The 22,727-nt window shown below is 38.6% G+C and overlaps 1 protein-coding gene across 20 annotated transcripts in view; it reads right to left on the reverse strand.

Moving 5' to 3' along the window:
* NRXN1 (neurexin 1) overlaps nt 1–22,727 on the reverse strand; it is a 1,138,108-nt gene that overhangs the window by 686,415 nt on the left and 428,966 nt on the right. For 19 of the 20 annotated variants that reach the window (XM_047068175.1, XM_047068174.1, XM_047068172.1 and 16 more), the window contains one exon: nt 22,065–22,226. In XM_047068175.1, the coding sequence (XP_046924131.1) occupies nt 22,065–22,226 (162 nt within the window). Of the gene's footprint in view, nt 1–22,064; nt 22,227–22,727 lie in introns of those variants that run through there. The other variant, XM_047068176.1, reaches the window with a different exon arrangement.

Here is a 22,727-nt window from a genome sequence, read left to right on the forward strand (position 1 = left end):
ATTCATGGAAACAGATAAAAGAATAGTATCCATAGTGGTCCTAGTAAGATCGGAAAGGCTGCCTCAGACAATGCATATCGCTTGGTATTCTGCCACAGGGAGGAAGGACTTGAGGGGCTCGGCATCCCAGCCATTTTTTCAAGTAAGGGCTTAGAGTAAAACATGATTTTGACTCCCACTGCTATTATTATCTGTGCTTCTTAAGAGTTCTCCTCCAGCCTACTGTGGCATGGAGAAATGAGGGCCACAGTGCTAAAACAATGCAAAAGTAAACACAAGTTGTAAAATCAGAAGAAACTACATACTCGAGAAGCTATTATCATTCCGGCATTTTCAATTTCTCTCTCCTAACGGCTCCCTAAAACTCTTGCAGCGATTTCCTACAAGAAAACTGACTTTTGGAAAGCATATTTATTCCTAGCGAGAGTAGAACTGAGTTTCCTGTTTGTTTTGATATCACAGTTATGATCAGGAGTTAGGAACTGCCCTTCAGCACCGGACTTCCTCTAGCAAGAGCCCATCTCTCTCCTTCTGCTCATTGCCGACTTTCTTAAAAACAATTCACTGCTTCTATCTCTTCATCAGCCATTTCTTCATTCGCCTCCTGCCATCTCAGTTCTTGGGACAATTGCTCTTTCAGAGCTCCCTCATCACCCTTTCTTAGATCTTCCTCATCTGTTTTAACAGCTGTTACTGTCATTCATTACATAGGCATGCTATTAAATATGCTGTTTTTTTTTGGAACATCGTCTATGCGCTTCTGCATTGCTATATACCATTTCAAATTGTCAAAATTGTGTTATCCTTTCTCATTACACAGAAAACTCACAAAGAGGTTGTGCAATTTATCACTAGTGCTGGACTCAGGATTGGAACGCAGATTTGTCTAACTCCAGATCCTTAACTCTCCTACTCTCCCACTACACCTAGACAGGGATGCTGTGGAATTTGCAACAGTCCCATCACAACTACTAGGAGAGAGGGCCTGGTCAGGTCAGAACTGCAAAGAGAAAGCTTAATCTCTAGCAGAACAGATGGTAAGTTTTGCTGGTTCTTCCTGGGAGGAGGGCCCTTGCCCATCTGGCTTGGCAGCCTTCAGGGGCCCCGCCACACACACGACATTGCAGTAGGGATTTCCCTGATCTATCTGGAAGAAGAATCCTGTTGGACTACTCCGCAGGTCTTTCTGAGGCCTGTGAAAATGTCCGAGGACATGATTCTTAATGAGCACAGTGATATAGAAGCGTCTGCTGTCGGGAGGGACAGGGCCTGATCTGTCTTTGTCCTGGTTGCCTCCCACGCAAATAACTCTCTAGTCCTGTCACAATCCTTTGATTGATGTTTCAGCAGGGTCCCAATCTCTCTGATCTGCTGCAGCAGCCAAGAATCTACTTTCAAAGATCTACTTCTTCCTCCCCAGTCATAAGCCCCCCTTTCATGCTGGCTCCTCCTGGGTCTTATCTGTCATTAGGTTACTGTCCTAGACTCTGGGATAAAACCCTTCCCTTCTCACCTCTTCTCCCCTCCCCACCCCTGTCTTCTCTCCCTGCCCTTATTTCCTAACATGGATGGAAACACTTCCTCCATGTGAATGGCTCCTAATCTCTCTTGAGCATTCCATAGCAGCGGAGGAACCTCTCTGCAGCTTTTTTTCATTTTTTTTTCACGTTTATTTACTTTTGAGACAGAGAGAGACAAAGCATGAACGGGGTAGGGTCAGAGAGAGAGAGGGAGAGAGAGCGGAGACACAGAATCTGAAACGGACTCCAGGCTCTGAGCTGTCAGCACAGAGCCCGATGCGGGGCTCGAACTCACGGACCGCAAGATCATGACCTGAGCCGAAGTCGGCCGCTTAACCGACTGAGCCACCCAGGCGCCCCCCTCTGCAGCTTTTTAAGGCACTACAAAATAGGTGTTCTGGTTTGCTGCCCAGCAGCCAGCACACACTCAGAATGCAGCTCAGTGTTCAAGAAATGTTTGTTGAGCAAATAAATGAACCTCTTCCTCTCTCTCCTCATTACCTCTCCTGACGAGCACGCCCTTTCCCAAAGCTTCAATACCTCCTCCGTGTGAATCTAGTGAACAAATAAATGAATGAGTCTAAAGCAAAACTCATTTTTCCCCCGCCTTTATCCAATACTCTTCCTGACACTGCCCCTAAACGGGTTTTAGAATCAGACTGTATTAGTTTGAATCTTTGTTCAATCTATTAATAGGATGAAGCCTCAGGCAAATTACTTAGCCTTCCTGAGACATCTCCTTCAAAAGAAGATCACAGAGAATAATAATTACTCTGCTTATTTATTATGAAGATTAAATAGTATTTGCTACGTACCTCAGTGCTAGTTATACACACACTTATCAGCCCTCGTTCCTACCTCTCCTATTTCCTTTAAAAGTACATTGACTATCTCATTTAAACCTCACAAATACCTCATGACATAGGTACTTTTATATCTCTATAGATGAGGGAAACAGGAAACAGAGGGACAATGTGACTCACTTGCCTAAGGTAACACCAAAATCACATCCTAGGCAATATTACTCTTGAGTCCATACAATAAACCACCTTACTCTTATGCTGCAAGCTCATTCAGAGGGAGGATTTAGACCTTTTAAATATGGGAAAATCACAAGGCTCCAAATAAACTGGGCCTACAGAAGATGATCACTAAATATTGAAGGAATAAACAAATTTGTTCAGCTTGTGACATCTGACCATTCAGTTTGATGGTAAGTATTTCAGGGAACACTTTGTAAGTACCCCCACAATGCTAAGTGCCATATGCCCAATAAATACTCTTTTTTAAAATTTTTTTTAAATGTTTATTTATTTTTGAGAGACAGAGCACAAGCGGGGAAGGGGCAGAGAGAGAGAGGGAGACAAAGAATCTGAAACAGGCTCCAGGCTCCGAACTGTCAGCACAGAGCCTGACGCGGGGCTCAAACTCATGAACCAAAACCGTGAGATCAAGACCTGAGCTGAAGTCAGACACTCAACCAACTGAGCCACCTGGGCGCCCCTGCCCAATAAATATTCTTGACTTAACAATTATGATATAATAAGGAAAACATTTGGCAATCTCTACCCAAAGACATGGGAGTAGTGGTGTTGCATGACAGAGGAATTTTAAGAAAAGAGCAAATGAGAAAGAAGTAACTCGGAGCAAATGTGCTTCTCTGCAAATTGTATAACTCAACATCCCTGAAACCACGTTGTAATTTTGTCATCAGAACAGGGAATACATTGTTAGGGGATGTGTCCCGCTAATTGGGGTTGAAGCAGTTGCACTTGATGAAAAGGAAATCATCAGAAATGTTTTGATGTTTTTTACAAGAAGCTAAAAACTGCATTATAATTCAAGTTGTGGATGGAATTTTAATGCATTTTAAGCAGGGTGGAAAGGGTGAATAATTGGTTTGTCAGCTGGTGGGGTAGGGTTTAGTCATCCCAGTAACCATAAGCCTAATTGAAGGAATGCAAAAAGGCATATTGGAAAATGGAAGATACAAAACCAAATGGAAGAAAGCAGATTGACTGCTTACATTAGAAATTAATATGACAAATTGCCTAGACAGAGTTTTAGATTAAATGAAAATAAAAATAGTAATTTAGAAGAGATGTATCTGATTCCAGAATCAAGAAGAAAACTGTTCAAATACAGCATGTTGTTGAAAAGGTTAAAAAAAATGACACCTCAAATGAATTTGTTGTTTTCTGAAAATGGTAAGAACACACACAATTTAATAGCTTAATTAGAGTTCTATTATTTAATTATAGTTACACTGTTTCAGGCATAGATACAGTTTAACCTGCAAAGTTTGGCTACAACTGGAGACTGAAAATTTGAGGGAGTCGGGGGGAGATTTCTAAGTAAAATACTAAGATTCGATTTCTGTGCCAAAGAATAATAATAAATGTGAAAGACATGTTTTATGGACCCTGAAAAGCTCACAGCTTCACTTAGATGTTTCTAGATACATAACTGCAGTGTTACCTTTCTCCAACATGATATGATAAACTTTTTTAGTTACATGATGACCGACAAGAAAGGTAAGGTTAATTTGAGAGATGCTTGTAGAATCATGTGATCATTAAAGTTCTGGTAAGAATATATGAAAAGAAAAAATGACACAAAATATTCTGACATTTAAAAGCTGGTAATGGGAAAATGCCTTCTCACATTCTAAAGTATATTTGTGAGTGAAATAGGAGAAGCAGTATTAGGAAATGTTGTGGATGCTTCTACCAACATGGTTATTATTTTCTTAAATTGAAGATTTTATTGAATGGGGTCAAGGAGAAGAAACTTATTAGACACATCTTTGCAAATAATAATAATAACAATAACTTGGGGAAGTCACCTTATCTTGCTGTGTCTTAGATCCTTCACTTATATAATTAGTGTTGTGTTTTTTTTCCCTAACCACTATGATACATACTGCTATACTTTTTTCTGATGTTACATTTGCTGTTTATGGAGTAAGATGACCAACTTAGAAAAAAGATACAGGCAAATTAAATCAGAGTTCTGCAAAAATCTGATATGCTTAGGCATTTGAAAATTTAACACTTGGATCTGCCCTCCAACTAGTATATTGGGTTTGACCTGTATGCTAGGCACGCTTTTTTTTAGGATGCTGCTGGAACAACAGAAATTCTGATGAATGGTGTCAGATATAATATGTCAAAGGCTTGAGTGAACTCAAATGATTGTGAGATTAACTCTCAGAAACCATGACCTTGGTGTCTATAATGGAATTCTAAGGAAGTCAGATGTTCAGGAAGGTCCAAAATGATTATCTCAGAAAGTGCTTAAGAAATGGGAAGAGTGGTGAGAAGAGTGTGAAATTTCAAATTAACCCCACATATATTTTTTAATGTTTATTTATTTTTGAGAGAGAGCAGGGGAGGTACAAAGAGAGAGGGAGAAAGAGAATCCCAAACAGGCTCCATGCCACCATCATGGAACCCAATGCGGGGCTTGAACCCACGAACCATGAGATCATGACCTGAGCCAAGATCAAGAGTCAGATGCTTAACCAAGAGAGCCTCCCAAGTGCCCTGTAACCCCACATATTTTTTAAAATGTTTCATGATGACTTTAGTGTGTATTACAACCTGTTTTAAGTGGACTTTCATGAGTTTGTATAGTGTTGACCTGGAGGATTTAAAAACCACTTCCATTTAGCCACCATCTTTGATATCTCACTGCTTGCTGGTTCCATGGAGCTAGGAAAGGAACCTAACAGAGGGAGTTACATTGTGAAAGAGTCTGGAGCAGGGATTGTTAAGACTTATTTCTCTACCTAGCTCTACTAATGGCTAACAGTGAGGCCAAAACAGGTCTCTTTAGTTCTCTTTTCATTTTGAATGGATTACATGATCCTGACTTTTATTTTTCTTTAAAATTATATGGGTTTCTGGAAAAGGCTGGCAATCTGAGGGGTTAATACTTAATAAATTCCGTTGTATTTCATTTAGATTTGAGAAATTCAAATTGACATAGAAAACCAAGTATGTACTATAATGGGTATGAGATCTTAGGACCAAAACAAAAAATATAGCATCCCAGATTTATGGACAGGAAAGAGATAGTGAACATCTCGCCCTCTGTGTTCCAGATTTGGGCATCCTGGAAAATTCTGCTGAAAGCTAGATTAGATCATGCCTCATAATTTTTTTTTTTCCCAAGCTCCATAGATATCTTCTGTATTTAAGGTTTTACTTATGTTTATTTTTATAGATTGCTTCCCACTCAGATTTTTTTCCCTTTAAATAAATCATTATTGGGGTGACTGGGTGGCTCAGTTGGTCAAGCCTCCAACTTCAGCTCAGGTCTTGAGCTCCCAGTTGGTGAGTTCAAATCCTGCACTGGGCTCACTGCTGTTAGCGCAGAGCCCACTTCCTATTCTCTGTCTCCCTCTCTCTCTGCTCCTCCCCTGCTCATGCTCTCTCACTCTCTCAAAAATAAATACATCATTATTCACCTTCTTATAGTTGCTCTTATTTTTGAATTTTGTATACTTCTTTCCCACTAAGAAAGAAGACTATCAAAAATAAGTTTATTCTCTTTCTTTCTCTTTCTTTCTTTCTTTCTTTCTTTCTTTCTTTCTTTCTTTCTTTCTTTCTTTCTTTCTTTCTTTCTTTCTTTCTTTCTTTCTTTCTTTCTTCCCCACCCCTCTCTGTGTCTCTTTCTCTCCTCCCTCTCTCCCTTCCTAATAAAATTATCAAAGGTTCAGATGCACTTCCAGTTCTTAATAGAATAAAAGGGAATATTAATTAAAACAGATTTTAATAACCCAAAGTAAGAGAAAGCACTTTTTGAATCTCATCTATCTTTCCACTGGCTCTTTCACCTCCTCCCATGCTTACACACTGCTTAGCATGTATGATCACAGGTCCAATCATAGAGATGGCTCCTCGCTCTAATTTCCATTCTTTAGTGGAGTCCAGCCCTCAAGCCAGGAGGGATAGATTGGTATGAGAATTCTTTCTTCAAAGAACAGAAGACACAGTTGGCCTCTGGTAACTCCCTGGCCCATGCTAACAATTTCCAGTGAAAAACTTTCCTAGAAACCGACTGCTAATGGTTTCATTCTTAATATCTACTCACTCACTCATTCAGAGGTACTATTCCCCTCCTAGGATCAAGTGATTATTTAAAAATGGACTACAGGGGCACCTGGGTGGCGCAGTCGGTTAGGCGTCGGACTTCAGCCAGGTCACGATCTCGCGGTCCGGGAGTTCGAGCCCCGCGTCAGGCTCTGGGCTGATGGCTCAGAGCCTGGAGCCTGTTTCCGATTCTGTGTCTCCCTTCTCTCTGCCCCTCCCCCGTTCATGCTCTGTCTCTCTCTGTCCCAAAAATAAATAAACGTTGAAAAAAAAAAATTAAAAAAAAAATGGACTACAAGGCAATGACATGCAGAGCTCATCCAGCCACCTCTGCTAGAATGTATGGAGGTGTGTAACAGTGGAAGCATACCCAGTATTTTGAATTTTTTACAGCACCAAGTATTTTGATCATATGCCCTATGACTGGACTGTGGGCCCAGCTACAGGCTTAAGGCAACGAAGTCCTTTTGATGGGAATCTGTAAAACTTAATGAGAACGCGGAGCTCTGAGCATCAAAGCTGGTGGCTGCCTCAGAAAGCCTTCAAGGGTCTGGGCAGAGAAAGATTCTTCTTACATTTGCCCTGTTTCTTAAGAGTCTGATTCTGGATGCTTTGCCCATCTTTCCTTAAGGGGGGAAAATAAATAAATTTTGAAAAAAAATTAGCAAGCAGGAAGGAATCTCTTTCAACCTACAAGGTTTTCTTATATTTCAGAAGTATTTTGTTTGTTGTTTTGTTTTGTTTTGTTTCTGATCAGGGAGTGGTGGTGGTGGGAAATTCTAATCTTTCTTATCTTTTGAGGATAATTAAATCATTCCGAGTGATATGTTAGAACCCCTTCGGCCAGAAAACTTCTGAGGATAAGATTTTAAGATAGCTTTATATTAAAAATATTTATCTTTCATTCAGATAAAAACGACCATAGCAAGGGGTTTTGCTCTTACATAAGTCTAATTGTAGGAAGGGACCTTAAAATATGCAAAGCTTAATGAAAAACCTGGTGCTCACAGAGGTTGAGTAAAATGTACTAGGTTTCCCTTCACACACTGGTCAACTTTTAGAGACGTACAGCCTGAGTGATGAAAAGCTGCATCCCGGGAACCCAGTTTTCTTCCTTCCTTCCTGCTTCCCCTCACTTTTGTCCCCCGCTCCTTTTAACTTTAATCTGAAGAATAATTACTGGCTTGATGTGCTTTGTTTTGGTAGAAATACATAGATCTTTCTTGTGTTCATATTTTTTAATTGTTTTCTTCTTCAAAGCTCAAGTCATCTTGATTCTACCTCTGCAGAACGTCTGGACAGTTTCCTAATCCCAATTCTTCCCTTGCTCCTAGATCAACCCTTAACATCACTCTCTTGATGTGCTGTACGTTTTTTACCTGGAGGAATGGGGTCTTTTGATCCTTCAGTCCTACTGGATTCTGGCCCAACAGAGAGAGACCTTTCGAGAAGCCTCCCTGGTAGCCGGTAACAAACAGCAGCCTTTGTTAAAGTCCTTGCATTATCTGCATCTGTATCACTCTAAATTGTTTTTTTAAAAATGCAAGCTCATGGCTAAACCAGAAGCTGTGGTCACAGGGATCTGCAGTTTAATAAACTCTCAGGTGATTCTGACAGAACTTTCAACCACTGTAGCAGTCATACCTCTCATAATTTTCTCCATGTTCAACATCATCTCTTCCAATTTTTATCCAGCATCATTGTTCGCCTCTCTTCCATGCATCCTTGCCCTAGCCACACTGACCCCTGACTTCCCTCAAACACTGTATGCAGGGCCCCTGGGTGGCTCAGTCGGTTGAGGCTCCAACTTCAGTTCAGCTCATGATCTCATGATTCATGAGTTTGAGCCCCACAATGGGCTCACTGCTGTCAGTGTAGACCATGCTTCAGATCCTCTATCCCCCCCTCTCTCTGCCCCTCCCTCTCCTCCGCTGACACTCTCCCTCCCTCTCTCTCTCTCTCAAAAATAAATTTTAAAAAATTTAATAAAAACAAAACAAAACAAAACACGGTATGTGTTCTTTTTATAACTGTGGCCTTTCTCCAACTTGTCCTCTGTATCAACTTGCATCTTGCATCCTGTTCACTTGGAGATACACTGCTTTCCTTTCAAGGCCAAATTCAAATATTATCTCCATGAGAAACCTTTTTTCTTGCCATTTCTCATCCACTCTTCAAACACTGTTAACTTAGAATGTAGCACAAACCTTTGTTACAGAACTTACCTCACTTGAGTGTAACTACAATGAGTCCACTCAAGGGTTATGGAGCAACAATCATGCTCCAGGGTCTAGCACCAAAGACATAAAAAATCACAGTTCCTGCTGCCAAGAAACTCATCCCCCAGCTTTTTTTTTCAGTCAGAATCTTCATCTGAACCACAGAACACAATAACTGTTTTCTGAATTCTCTCAAGGATGATGCATAACTAGCACTATTATACACAATAAATGTTTTAGGGCATCAGGGCTTAATGTTCTTGAGAAACACTAGGTGATCAAACACTGGTCAATTATAGTAGCAATAGGTGCTATGACAGAGATAAACCCAGGGGGAAAAGGAGAGAAGGAGAACAATACTTATGATATCATATATATATATACACACATATATATATATATATACATATATATATATACACACACATATATATATATACACATATATATATATAAAACATTGTATTATAATGTTATAATATATTATAATAATACTTATAATAATAATTACTTATGTGTTTGCTTCTCTGGTCCCATGTTTTACTCTTTTTCTATCCTCACTTAGTATCTAGCACAGGCTCATTTTATGATGGCCTTTTAATACCTATTTTTAATGAAAAGCACTGGAATTCATCTTTATGGCTATGTGCTTTCAGAATCTAGCCAAGGCAATGCAAATCATATTTATAAACCCAGCATCTACTCAGTGTTTGGGACACAGTTGGCACTCAGTGAGAACTTGAGTAAATGAACAAATTTGGAAGAGTTGTTACTCAAGGATCATAAGTACTACTTAAAGAAAAACTCATATGAATGTAAAAATCTGTCCTATTGGGGCACCTGGGTGCCTCAGCTGGTTGAGCATCTGAAGCTTGATTTCCGCTCAGGTCATGATCTCACGGTTTGTTGGTTGGAGCCTCAGGTCGGGCTTTGCACTGACAGCAGAGCCTGCTTTGAAATCTCTGTCTCCCTTTCTCTCTGTCCCTTCCCCCCTCCCTCTCAAAAATAAACATTAATTTTTTTTAAATCTGTCCTATTACCTAAACTACATTTCTGGGTATCTCACTTCAAATTTAATTGCTTCGTGTGTTATGTGTGTTTCAAAGACAAAAAAATAACAAGTTTGTTAAACATGCAAGTAAGGTTACATGAAGTGAAAAAAGGCTGCATTTCCGTGGGTAGAAGTTGGGGGTAGGGGTAAGTGGTGATATTTTCACTGTTCTTTTATATCTAATAAAGGCAAAGAAATTTACTTTGAATATATTTTCAAGAACAAATGGCTTCCAATTGTAAATTGGGTTTAGGAGAAAATAGTAGGGAAATATGCAAAATGCCATAAAATTTTGGTGTCGTAAAGAAATTTTCAGAGGGTCTGTGATACCTCCTTCTTCTATTAAAAAGTCTGCAGCCACCTTGAGGACAGAACTGTCTTTTTATAAGTATCACATAAGTGGACCCTGACCAATCTTCTTGAGATTAATGGTTTCCCCATTTCTGTCAGTTAAAGGCATCTCTTCATTTAATGATCAGTTTAGAAAGGTGCCATACTGCTTAGCTGCCTCTAGGGGGCTCTTACTAAAATTCATGTTGCAGAAGTAGCGTTTCTCCAAATGGTTCCTTAATGCCTCGAATACCCAACTAATTTATACCCAAGGAAGAGTTTACTTCCTTTAGGGCATACCCATTATATTACAAAGTTGTTAAAATGTAAATAAATACATAGAAATCTGTTTAAGTTAGCAAATTGTGGTAAGGTAAACTAATCCTATATAAACCACGGCTTAAAAAAGTATAAAAAGTATATATGGAATTCAGCATAAGAATATTGCCATGCAAAAAATGATAATTAACCCAAGTAAACCTTCACACAGTAATTTTCAGCATTTTGGCAAGGGAAAAAATTCTGCTATGAAAGCAGTACTCTAAAAATGAAATAAAGGTTAAGAGACCTAGTTTAAAATTGTTATTAAAACACGCAGGAAATTTACTTTAATGGTCATGGGCGTAGTGCCAACTATTGCAGAAGTAAAAGCTTATTGCTTAGATGGTAAGTATAACTCATCCCCAAGACTATATTCACCCCTAAATTTGGATTGTTGGGGGACTGGCCCTGTCTGTGTCCTGGTGGCTTATCTGCCTTCAGTGTAATTGGATGAGAAGATCCTGATGTACATCTCAGAAAAGAGGGCTGAGCCCATACAGCAGCTCCGTGGCGGGAACTGAGCCAGGGGGACAGGGCACTTTCAGATGCTGAGGCTCTGGCTGTGAGCCTCAGAGTCACTCCTCAGCTACTAGGTTGTACACTGTTTTATATTTTAATATCTCTAAAATCTACATCTGAGGTGTAGTCGAGATGCATCCTAGCCTAGGTGAATTGGCAGCGCTTAGTGATTTTAACATAATTGTGCATCTTACAGTCAACAATGTCATAAAATATGGCAGCTGAGGTGCTCTGACCTTTAATTTGCATAGGAAACCACCTGGGGATCTTATTAAACTGTAGGTTCTGATTTAATAGATCTGGGGAGGAGCATGAGGTTTTTCATCTAACAAGCTCCCAGGTGATGTTGATGCTGCTGGTTCACAGGCCACACCTTATGTAGTAAATCCCTAAGTGGGCTAACAGTGGTTGGTGAGCTTTATTTCCCTTTAAACTACCTAAAACTATAGCTTTTAGTTGCATGCTACTGTTTAGAAAGTGTTCTACATAAATTCTATGTAATTTTATATAAATGTACTGATTAATACATAATCAGTCAAACAATTATTAAATAATAACTACAAGTAACGTTAGTGAAGGATTGATTTCAATCTTGGGTGACCGTATCTTTTAGCCTGGGGACACTGGGGAAGAAAATATTAATTTACTCTTTCAAACATTTAAATCTCCCACATGAGGCTCTGCTTTGTGTACAGGTGGGGGATAAAGCAATAGTTTTTGAAAAGTAATTTTAACTGAAACCTGATGATGATAATATCCTTAAAATGAAAAAAAAAAGTATTTGAACTATAAACATTAAGTGAATATCCCCACTTAGATATCCATGTTTTTCTAAAAAATCTGAGTTTCTCAATTATATTTACTAATTTCTGATGCATTGGAAGATGGATATTTTATAACTTACGAGAAATAAAGAGGAAAGCACACTGAGCTGAGAATCAATAAACAGGTTTTTCTCCTGAATTATTTTATGCATTAGTGATGTGGCCTCGATAATGTTAAAAAATAACTTGTGATCTCCAAGTTAATTCAATTTCGTTACAAAGCTGTTAGGATAGTTAAATGAAATACCCTTTAAAATGAGATAATGTGTGTCAAATCTCATAAACTCATCTGCAATCAGGAAAATCCTAGTACCTTGTAGGGTCTGGGGCAACATGAAAATAGGGGCTCCTTGTTCAAAAGTTATTAAGAATCTCAAGATGGCAACAGTAAGATATTAAACCAAGACTATATGTCGGACCCTGGGTGACTATATAGGTCATGGGTCTGTCCATGAAGCATATATAGGTTGTATGTCCTATCTGCAATATAACTGTAGCTAATACTATTTATTGAAATATTACAGTATACCAGAAGCTATGCTAAGTGCTGCAATTGCATAGTTTCACTTAATTCTTTAGGGAGAAGAAAATTGAAGCACTGAAACATTAAATAACCTTTCTCAGATTATACAGCAACTGAATTCAGGGAGAGTCAGGATTTGAACTCAGGTCTGTCTGATTCCAAAGCCATTCATCTTTTTTTTTTTTTTAACATTTATTTATTTATTTTGAGAAAGAGAGAGAGAGAGAGAGAGAGCGAGCTGAAGCAGGGGAGTGGCAGAGAGAGAGGAAGAGAGAAAAATCCCAAAGGCCCCATGCTGCCAGCACAGAGCCCAATGTGGGGCTCAAACTCACAAACTGAGACCATGACCTGAACCAAAATCAAGAGTTGGACACTTAACCAACTGGGCCACGCAAGCATCCCCCAAAGCCATTCATCTTAACTAATTTAATATAATACTAATCTATAACTGCTTACTGTCATCCTCATTTCATTTTATTTACAAACTTAAGGTCAGAAAAATACACATATTTGAAAGACAATTCACTTATTCAGACTTTGAGTAGATGACCTGCATCAACCTAATTATCTTATATTCTGGTACTTTGTACAGAGCTGCTATATAGCACAGTCATATAATATACGTGAAACAAAACCAATGTCTCTGTGCACAGAATAGTTACTCAACGAAGACAAAAATCTAATTTTCCTATTATTTAAAATCACATGCGTCTGAATGGTATCAGAATTATTTTCATTTTAAAGTAATTAATTTATTCCAAATGTATGACAATTCTCTTGAAAAAGACTAATTACTGTGTACAGGAATATTTTTCTTCCAAACAGCACTTGATCCAAAGAAGTAAAGTATTAGATTATATCATTTCATAATATAAATTAATATGAAATCCAAAATATTCACTTTGTTTTGGATGGATTTCAGATTTTCAAAATATGTTTCAAACTTGGTAAAGTACAAACTTGCATTTATATGGAGGTTTTACTTTTCTTTTTTTTCTAATATGTTTTTCTAATCTTCTATGTCATTTTATCTTTTGTATTATTTTCCAATTCTGAGAGTAAAACAAATTAATTGTGCTTCAATCCCTTATAATAGCAAGCCCATTATAGAGCTGAGCAAAGAGAGGTGTAAGGGATAAAGTAGATTACTTTGTCACCTGCTCTCTGAAGCATTACTGATTTCCTCTGGCAGAATTAATCACAGCTTCTGCTGTATTTCTAGAGCACTTTTTCATACCTTACTTAAAGAATTAGTAATCACCTATTTCTTTGTTGGGCTTGCCTTTCAGATTCCCAAGTGCACTGTCTTATTATTCTATGTGTCCCCAGGGTCTAGTACTGAGCCTGGCACATAGTGGGTATTGATTATTGTTGATTCATTGAATGGACACACGCAAGTGTTAATGTATAAGCAAATGGAACAATTTAAACAAGATACTCTAGTGGGTGCTGAAATTAGGAGGAAATGTTCAGTCTTAGACATTATTCATTACTGCTTTCTGCTTGGCTGGAAAATGCCATTGTCTATAAATTGTATCAAGTTCTCCAAATTAAAATGTCATTGAACCCCTGACCAAACCATGCTATGCTAGCTTGATATCTGAAAGCACTACAATCCATTATGCCAACTGCTGATACAGTTCCAGGCTATGGGAGCATCTGCCAAAAATGATGGGAAATAAAAGTCTGTGGGTCCCCTGGAAGGGAGGCTGCTATGTCCAAAAAGCTGAATTCCAGACAAGGACTCACCAGATGCTTTGTAAGCTAAAGAGCTGAGTTCCACTTCCTTGGGGACTGAGCAGATGGGACTCCCTGAACCCAGTCTCGAAGAGTGTCGATGGCAAAATGCCTAGCTTCTGCCCCATTTGCTTATCTCTCTTGTCCCCAAGGCTACAACGTACAGAGGGAAACTGACTCTTAGCAATGGAGGAGGCCAATACTTCAGAGAAGTCTACAAAGTACTTACAAATGTGTTTTCTGTGTATGTCTGTTCATATGGTTGGCGACAAAGTACGGAAATTTATGACAAGCATTATTATTTACACCCTCAGAGAAGAAAGGTATGCAGGCTGCTAGAGGAAAGAAGAGGCTCACGAAGGTATCAATCATCTCAGTACCAGTTAAAACAGTGGGAGATATAATCCCACTGGAGGTTCATGTATAACTGGGCACCCAAGAAATTTTTCCTGCTCCTTCCCCTCCCCCTTTGACACACTCTTCTTCAACAACACAGCAATCTGGACTGCATTGTTGTGTTTTTTCTTTCCCCTCAAGGTACCTACAAAGTTCATTTTGTCTAATTTTACTTTAATAAAAATACTGAGAACAAGAAAAGAGAAGTGGGATTACATGATGAGTAGAGGAAGCAACATAGAACAGCAGTTAAAGTCAAGGATTCCACGGTCAGATTGTGCAGATCTTGGCTCTGCTGCTTAGTTATTGTTTTCTCCTGGGTCAGTTACTTAAGTTCTCCTGTCTCCATGTCCTCTGCCAGGTAGGGATAATACTTATGTGCAACTATCGTCATGCTCAGAGCGTTACCTTTGAACATTCAAAGCACTGAAAAAAAATGGTAGTGCACCCCATTATGGAATTTAATAATACAAGTAGTACTGAATATAAAATACCCTAAATCCACATATATACACAGAAATTTTATTTTTCTTCCATGATTCTCTTGCTGCTTTGCTTGAAATACTAAATATCAAATTATTTCACACAGTTTCATTTATTTTTTTAAAGTAAATTACTTTTGCTTGGTTGCTGATGCTCCCAGCACAAGCCAATTGGGTAACTCACCAAATGTTGTAGATACAATATGACAGGTAAAGAATGATTAACACCTTATTATTACTACTCTGGAATATATCAACTACCTTATCCTTTCAGTCATAGCTCTGACTTTTAATGTCCCTATGTAGAGTGCCTAGTCCAACCCTAGACACAATTAGGTACCACAGAGTTTGTATCACTGGAATTTATTTGGATGGTCTCATTCAGGCAATGCAATCTAACCAGCGAAAGTACTCAACTTACAGATGGAGTATCAGGGTCACGTCCAACCCTACCAGAGGCATGTGTTCTGCTGAGATCTCAAGATCTCAAGAGTCCTCATTGGCATAATGGGGATATTATTATTATTATTATCATCGCTATTACTATTACCTCACATGGGTGCTTGGAAAGACATCATTAAAAGGAACAAGGGATTTTCTGACTTAAAAAAAGTTGTGGTCTGCTGTCCTGCAAATGAAATGAGGCCATGGTAATTGACCTGTTTACATTTTAGTGCTGACACTTTGTTACAGCAGAAGAGTTAAAAACACTTCAGTATTTCCAAGATCTGGAAGAAATTAGGCAGGGCATGTAATAAATCAGGTTTATGGCATGTAAGATTTTGTCAAATTCTTTGACATTCCCAAAATTCTATCTCATTTTCTTGTAAATTGCCATCTTCTGCTGTTTAAATCTGATGGAGAAAACTTGTTTTCTTTCTAGACAAGAACGTCTGACCAGAACCCTGCAGGCCAATCTGCCTCCTTTCCTGTTGAACTAAACCAAGCTCTCTTGTGAGTCACTAAGCCAAGACCCTGCCTCTAGAAAGTCAGCCCCCAGAAAATTGGTGAGTCCTCATGTTAGGAATAGGAATCCCTCTCTATTTTTTTTTTTTTTTGCAGTCAATTATTTTGAGATCATTAGCAAAACCTAATTTTAAGTAATTAGTTCAAATGAGGACATTTTACCAAATATAATTAAGGTGGTATTATCCCCAGTTATATAATAATACAGTGAGTAAAATATATTCAGATCTGAACGGAAAATGTCTAGGAAGAAGTGATAAGGGATTGCAAAACGCAGCTCCTTTCCTGAGAGAGTGAATGAGGCATGGGAGAGGGCAATGTAAACTGTAAAATGCTACCTACCAAGGCACAGACTGGGACAGCACAGCAAGAGAGCAAAGGCAGAACATATGTATAGGTATCAGGGACCTGGGAGGAAATGAAAACCTGCGGAGAAATGTGTTGAATCATGACTTTGGAGCTCATATGAATAGGTCCCCCCAACTAAAGATGTCCTTCCTCTTCCCAAGTTGCATGATTTACAGACATGAGTGAAGACCTCTTTACTCTCCACATTCCTGCTAGGTCAAATTTCTACAAGAGGTCACAAAGCCTTCTCTTTCAAACTTGTTAAGATAACTTAAAAGCAAATTCTGCCATGGATCTTTGTTCTTACATGTAACTGACAGGCACTCCATTCTTCCCTGAGCAAAGAGGGAACTAAGAACAGAAGGACACCTGAGGACACCCATTTGATGAGCTACTTCTACCACAAGGGTTTAAATTCAGAAACTTTCACAACTGTCTAAACGTCTCTTGTCCAAAAGAAGAAAGGTAGGAATTAAGAGGTATTTACACAAAGGATACATAGTACCTCTTTCCCAGTGCTGACGCTGGCACCCATGGGAATTTCAGGGCTGCACTGTGAATGGCAGAGAGGACCATGCTGATTATGTGGAGGAATCAACTATTTTTTTAACGGGGTGGGGGGGATGCTTACATAAGAGGATATTTTCTGAATCTCATCCACCACATAACATCTTCCAAATTTTTAGCGCTAAAAGCTTCTCAGTGTAATTAAAGGCTGAGCTGATCTAATTAGTTTGATGAAACTTTCAGTAGGGATTTAATTCCCCCTAGCATTTCTCTAATTTTTTGTTTCTAGAATCCTTCTTTAGGCTTATCCCAAATCACTTAGTGATGACATTCTAAATTGTCTTGCATAGGTAGCATCTCCACTCAAACAAACTGACGGGAAAACTTCCAGCAGGTACATATGGCTAAAAACAAACTTCAAATAAAAGATTCTAAGTTGTTTTATTGAAGACAATCCTATCTTTCCTCCCTCTTCACTTTCATTTCCCTACCAACAAACTCTGTTAAATAATCTTCACCGCAGGAGGGAAATAGGTGTTTCAAAGCATTTTTGGAGGCACAAAGAGACTAAGAAATACATAATAGCAGGGGTAGATTCCCAGGAAAGATTAATGAGGGAGTGGCATGATCCTTCTTTGTAAGTCATTTACTACAGAAGCCTTCATGGTCAAAATATTGGGATAGAAATAAGGATTAGTGAGATTTTCATCTATCTTTGAAGATTAAAAAAAAATTCTCTAATGAGCACCTTAGGAATCAACTGGGATACGTTTATACAGAAAAATAGTTTTCCAAGTAGTTTAATGTGAATGGACAGGACTGTAGGTGTCTTCAGATAGACTGCAAGAATCTGACTCTGATGCTGTGATTTGCCTTTCTGTAGGCTCCTCCAATTTCCTCTCCTATTGTAGCAATCACTCAAATATGGCTCACTAGAAAAATTAAATATAACTTAAAGTGATCACCAATTCTTTTTTTTTAATTTTTTTAAAGTTTATTTATTTTTGAGACAGAGAGAGACAGAGCATGAATGGGGGAGGGTCAGAGAGAGAGAGGGAGATGCAGAATCTGAAGCAGGCTCCAGGCTCTACGCTGTCAGCACAGAGCCCAATGCGGGGCTCGAACTCACAGACCGCGAGATCATGACCTGGGCCGCAGCTGGATGCTTAACCGACTGAGCCACCCAGGTGCCCCAAGTGAGCACCAATTCTTAAGCAACATATAATTCAGCTTTACTCAGTGTTATAAAAAATGCAAAAGATATAAACAAATGTTTCTGCCAAAGCACAGTTAGCATTGCTCTTGTAAAAGTCAGATTACAAAGCATATTTTTAAAGACCTATCACCCTCTAGGAATCTCATAGATGTGGGCTATATAATGGTAATTTATTACTTACAATTTTGTACTTTATTCTCAAATTTATATCCCTGAAAGTCATTTTCACTGAGCTCAAACATTTCTTTAAAGATATTTTTATTTACTTATGATGAAAATTTAAATATTTTTTAAAAATACTTTGATTGTCTTATTATAAATTCCTGGCCATTCAAGGTTTCTCTCTCTCTCTCTCTCTCTCTCTCTCTCTCTCAACAAACTAAGGTTAGGTTTTGCCAAATTATGTTAAGCTAATTTTACTTCAGTTTGAAATTTGATTGTCACTAAAGTATAACAACACTTTTCTTACTGAGGCTTGGTTGTCTTACATGCAAGCTTAGTCTCATTTCAAATGCCATACAGGGAAAGCCCTAACTGCTTCGAATGAACATTAGATTATGGGTTGTTTCATCATGTTGAGTAATGTCTTTTTTTTTTTTTTTCCACTTTAAAGAGTGGAGGTATGAATTAGTGAGGATGGCAGGCCATCTTTTTGTCTTGAGATCACTGTTTGCAATAAAACAGAGTCAGCCATTCAGATATTCTCTTTTATCTGACAGTACTTTATGTTCTACTCCTGTTACCCCTTCATTGCTCTTGGGTAGGTCAGGTGACTACTCTAGGTCTGTTTCTCCATTTCCAAAATAAGAAGACTGGACTTGGAGAATGATTTCCAGGATCTTTCTTATTCTAACCCTCCAAAATTTCTTCTATGACTTCAGACATGGTGTTACTAGTATATGCCCCAGGATTAGTCATCTTCAAAGGGTTGCACAACAGATTGAAAAACGAATTTTATGCGCCACATGCTCCAGGGCAGAATGCTTATGGAAACTTAAGGAAGGTTTACATGGGCTTACTGTTATCACATGTGGTGAGAATGAACATGGGCAGTTTCTCTCTTTTTAGTAACTCTACAAAGCTCATTTACCTGAAATGAGGTGATTTAACTCCAAATCTATGACAGTTGGTCACAATTTCATCTCAGAAGTAGGAAGAGCAGGGCATTCTAAATAGTAATTCAGACATGGATGGAAACTATGACCCATCCAAAAGCCCTCCAAGTAAAGTATGTTGTCATTTACAGGCTGATTATGCCTATACCCTTCTACCCTCTAGTATCTCTAGTATGTCAGGAGGAAATGAAGAAAAGAGATAACATATCAAAAACAAAACAAAAACAAAAACAAACTGGCAGCACTTGCTCTATACACATCCCCCAGGTTGTGGAAGTGAGAGACATGGGAGGTACCCAATCAATAAGCAGGAATGATATCAATCCAAAACCTGTAGAGATAATGACATGAGTGAACCTGCATTGCATGGACTCAGGAGGGGCTAATTAAATGTCATATGGAAGACTACTTGGCTTATTTTTGCTATAGTGATTTTTGTGATTGAAAAACCAATTAAAAATAGATGAGTTCTAAAGTGTATCTACGGGGCGCCTGGGTGGCGCAGTCGGTTAAGCGTCCGACTTCAGCCAGGTCACGATCTCGCGGTCCGTGAGTTCGAGCCCCGCGTCGGGCTCTGGGCTGATGGCTCAGAGCCTGTAGCCTGTTTCCGATTCTGTGTCTCCCTCTCTCTCTGCCCCTCCCCCGTTCATGCTCTGTCTCTCTCTGTCCCAAAAAAATAAATAAACGTTGAAAAAAAATTTTTAAAGTGTATCTACTACTCATTAACATTTAAACATCACAGACATTAATCTGAAGTACAGTTTAATCTGAAACTATAATTTCAGATCACAGCAATCCATTGCAGCTTCCTACACTCAAAAAGTTGTCCTGCCACGCTGAACTGTCAGAAGACAACGAGACTCAGCTAAACCTGAGTGTTCACTACAGAAAACCTCATGTTTTTTACTGAATACCCCAAAGAGCTCTGTAGCTACATTCAAGCTTAGATCCCATTAGATCTCCTTTCCTTTTTTCTAGTCCACAGCAGGACTGACTTTCCATAGATAAAGCAGAGCCTATGGACTGACTCTAGGTTGGCCTGTTCATAGTAACAGTGAGGAAATGGGGTGGGTGGGGGTGTGCTTCTGTGCACCCCTTTCACAGTCCTCTTAACCATAAAGGGATTTTAGGCATCTTATCATGAAATGTAGTTATTATTTTTTTTACCATGTTTCTCCCCAGTCTGGAACATATTCTCCATTCCCTGTCTATACCAAACAGTCATCCATCAAGACTCTCATATTCTTACTCTTTTGTGTATCTTCCTTGTCTACTAGATCTCTTAATTATTTCATTCTCTTGGACTCCAAAGGGCATAACTCTGCCGCACAATTTAGTCCCTCATCACAGTCTATTATATATTTACAAAAGCTGTTTCTGTTTTTAAGAGACTCAAGGGTTTGCACAGTCTCCTATGGCAGGGACCCCAACAGACATTTCTTTTGGGACACCGTATTAGGTGGTTAAGAACACAACAGAGTCTGAAATCAGATTTCTTTGATTAAGCTCTAGGCTTTAATACTTGTTAGCTGTGAGACTTCCTCAAGAAACTTACCTGCTCCAAAACCTGATACCTTCTCTGAAAAATGCAGATAATAAAATTACTACTTGTACTGTGGAAATCCCTGTAAAACTCTTAGGAGAGCAGCAAGCACAAAATAAGAGTTCAGAATATGCCAGTACTATTATTATAATAATGAAAATAATAATTATTTTATTATGCCCACAGAACTTAGCAAAGTACTGGGTCATGCTACATATTTATTAAGGGTAAAAGTTATTCTCTGGGAGGAAATCAATCCCTCTCACCACAAAGTACGGTTAAATTCAACTTTTCAGAAAACTGCACCTCCTTATATTTGTTAAGACTAGCATTTTCAAATCCCTCTTAGGATTCTTCTATATACATCCACATACTGGGCAAACCAGTATATATTCATAAATGGAAGAGAGGCAAGGATAACTTAAGCAGTGGCCGTTTTTCACTGATGTTTATCTGAATCGAGTTTATATGATTAGAATATTTTCCTTAGAATAAACCAAAGTATATAACTGCTTAGAAATAGCACCCATGGCAAATCATTCATAAATTCAAAGTTATTCAACTTTACATTTGGAGCTCTATACCATTAAACTGCAGCCATAGAATGCAACAGAAGTCTGATTCTAGCAGCCAAAAGAAACTGGGTTGTACCTGATTGAAAACAGGCAGCTTGTATGGAAAAAATATTAATATAAGTTGAAATTCAAGGACTTCCCGATCTTTCTCTCCCTGTACCCCGCCAAGTTCCAATTCTATCAAGAGTTATAATAGATAAGGGCAGCTGAGAATGAGGGATGAAATTACTGATATCTTTTAGTCTGATAGTTTGGCTCAGGTAAATATCAAGTATGCTTATCAGATAACAAATGAAATAGCTTTACTTCTTTAGAACACATTTAAAACATAAGAACAAAATCATCTCATCATACAGACTCATTTGTTTTTGTTTTATGCAGCCTCTCTTGTAGCTGAATTTTTTAATTTTTTTTTCCAAGTCACCACTGTATAAATAACACATAGACATTTAAGTAAAAATGAGCAAGGCATTTAACTTCACTCTACACCCAATATTTTTTTTGTGCTTGGCTTCCTTGTATAGCTAATACACAACTACCCATGCAGATCTTAATTGTGACTTACAGACTACTAACGAAGAGGAACTTAATTCCTTCATAATGGTCTCTGAGCTCCCTCCCTCCCCCAGTCCTACATAAACAACAGTAGAATACTGAATTTAAGGTTGTGCCATTTGACTCCTCAAACACTGGGTCTTCAGCAAAGGTGCTTTCAGTCCGGATCTGAAATGATGGCATCATGGATTAGAAATGATTCCAGTGACAATGATATTTACCTCTTTGAGACAGCCCATAAAGTTGTTACTGACTGGTGACCCTGGAAGGTCTGCTGTGCTGGGACTGCCTCCAACATAGAAAAAGTCATCAGACCCCAGCATGGTATAATCTTCTTGCGTGTAGCCCGTTGTGGTAAGAATCCCATCCACTGATATTGTCACCTAGATAACAAAGCACAGGGAAAGGACACGCTATACTCAGACCTAGATACTGTAATCCTGGGATATGCCTGTTTTGTGTTTTGTTTTGTTTTATTTTTTTCATTTTGTTTTTGCTTTTTTTTTTTCTGTTTGTTTGGTTTTTATTTTTAGACCTATGGCGGAACCCATTTTCATGTCTGTTTGAAGTTTATTCTTGGATTCTATTCAACTAGCCCTAAGAGATCTAAACTAGTTAGAGAGTTAACTGATTATTGGACTAGTGTCAGCATCATCCCTACTGCAACTCAAAAGTTATTTAGCAGACACAAAAATGGTGTTAGTAAAATGCTTCCTAGGTTAGTTTTGCTGGTGTACATATTAGTAAAGTTTAGTTGTCTGTTATTCACTAATCACAACGTGCACCTTGTTAACATAAAAGGCGCAAGCTATTTCCAGCAACGTCACTATTTGCACTATTGAGCAGCAGTTGTTCAGCATGCAAGTGCCTAAATCCATGCCAAA

The sequence above is a fragment of the Lynx rufus genome, unplaced genomic scaffold (assembly GCF_022079265.1).
Source record: "Lynx rufus isolate CCGP_SWC_20201006 ecotype Redwood Valley unplaced genomic scaffold, mLynRuf1.p SCAF_8, whole genome shotgun sequence".
In the NCBI taxonomy this organism is placed as follows: domain Eukaryota; kingdom Metazoa; phylum Chordata; class Mammalia; order Carnivora; family Felidae; genus Lynx; species Lynx rufus.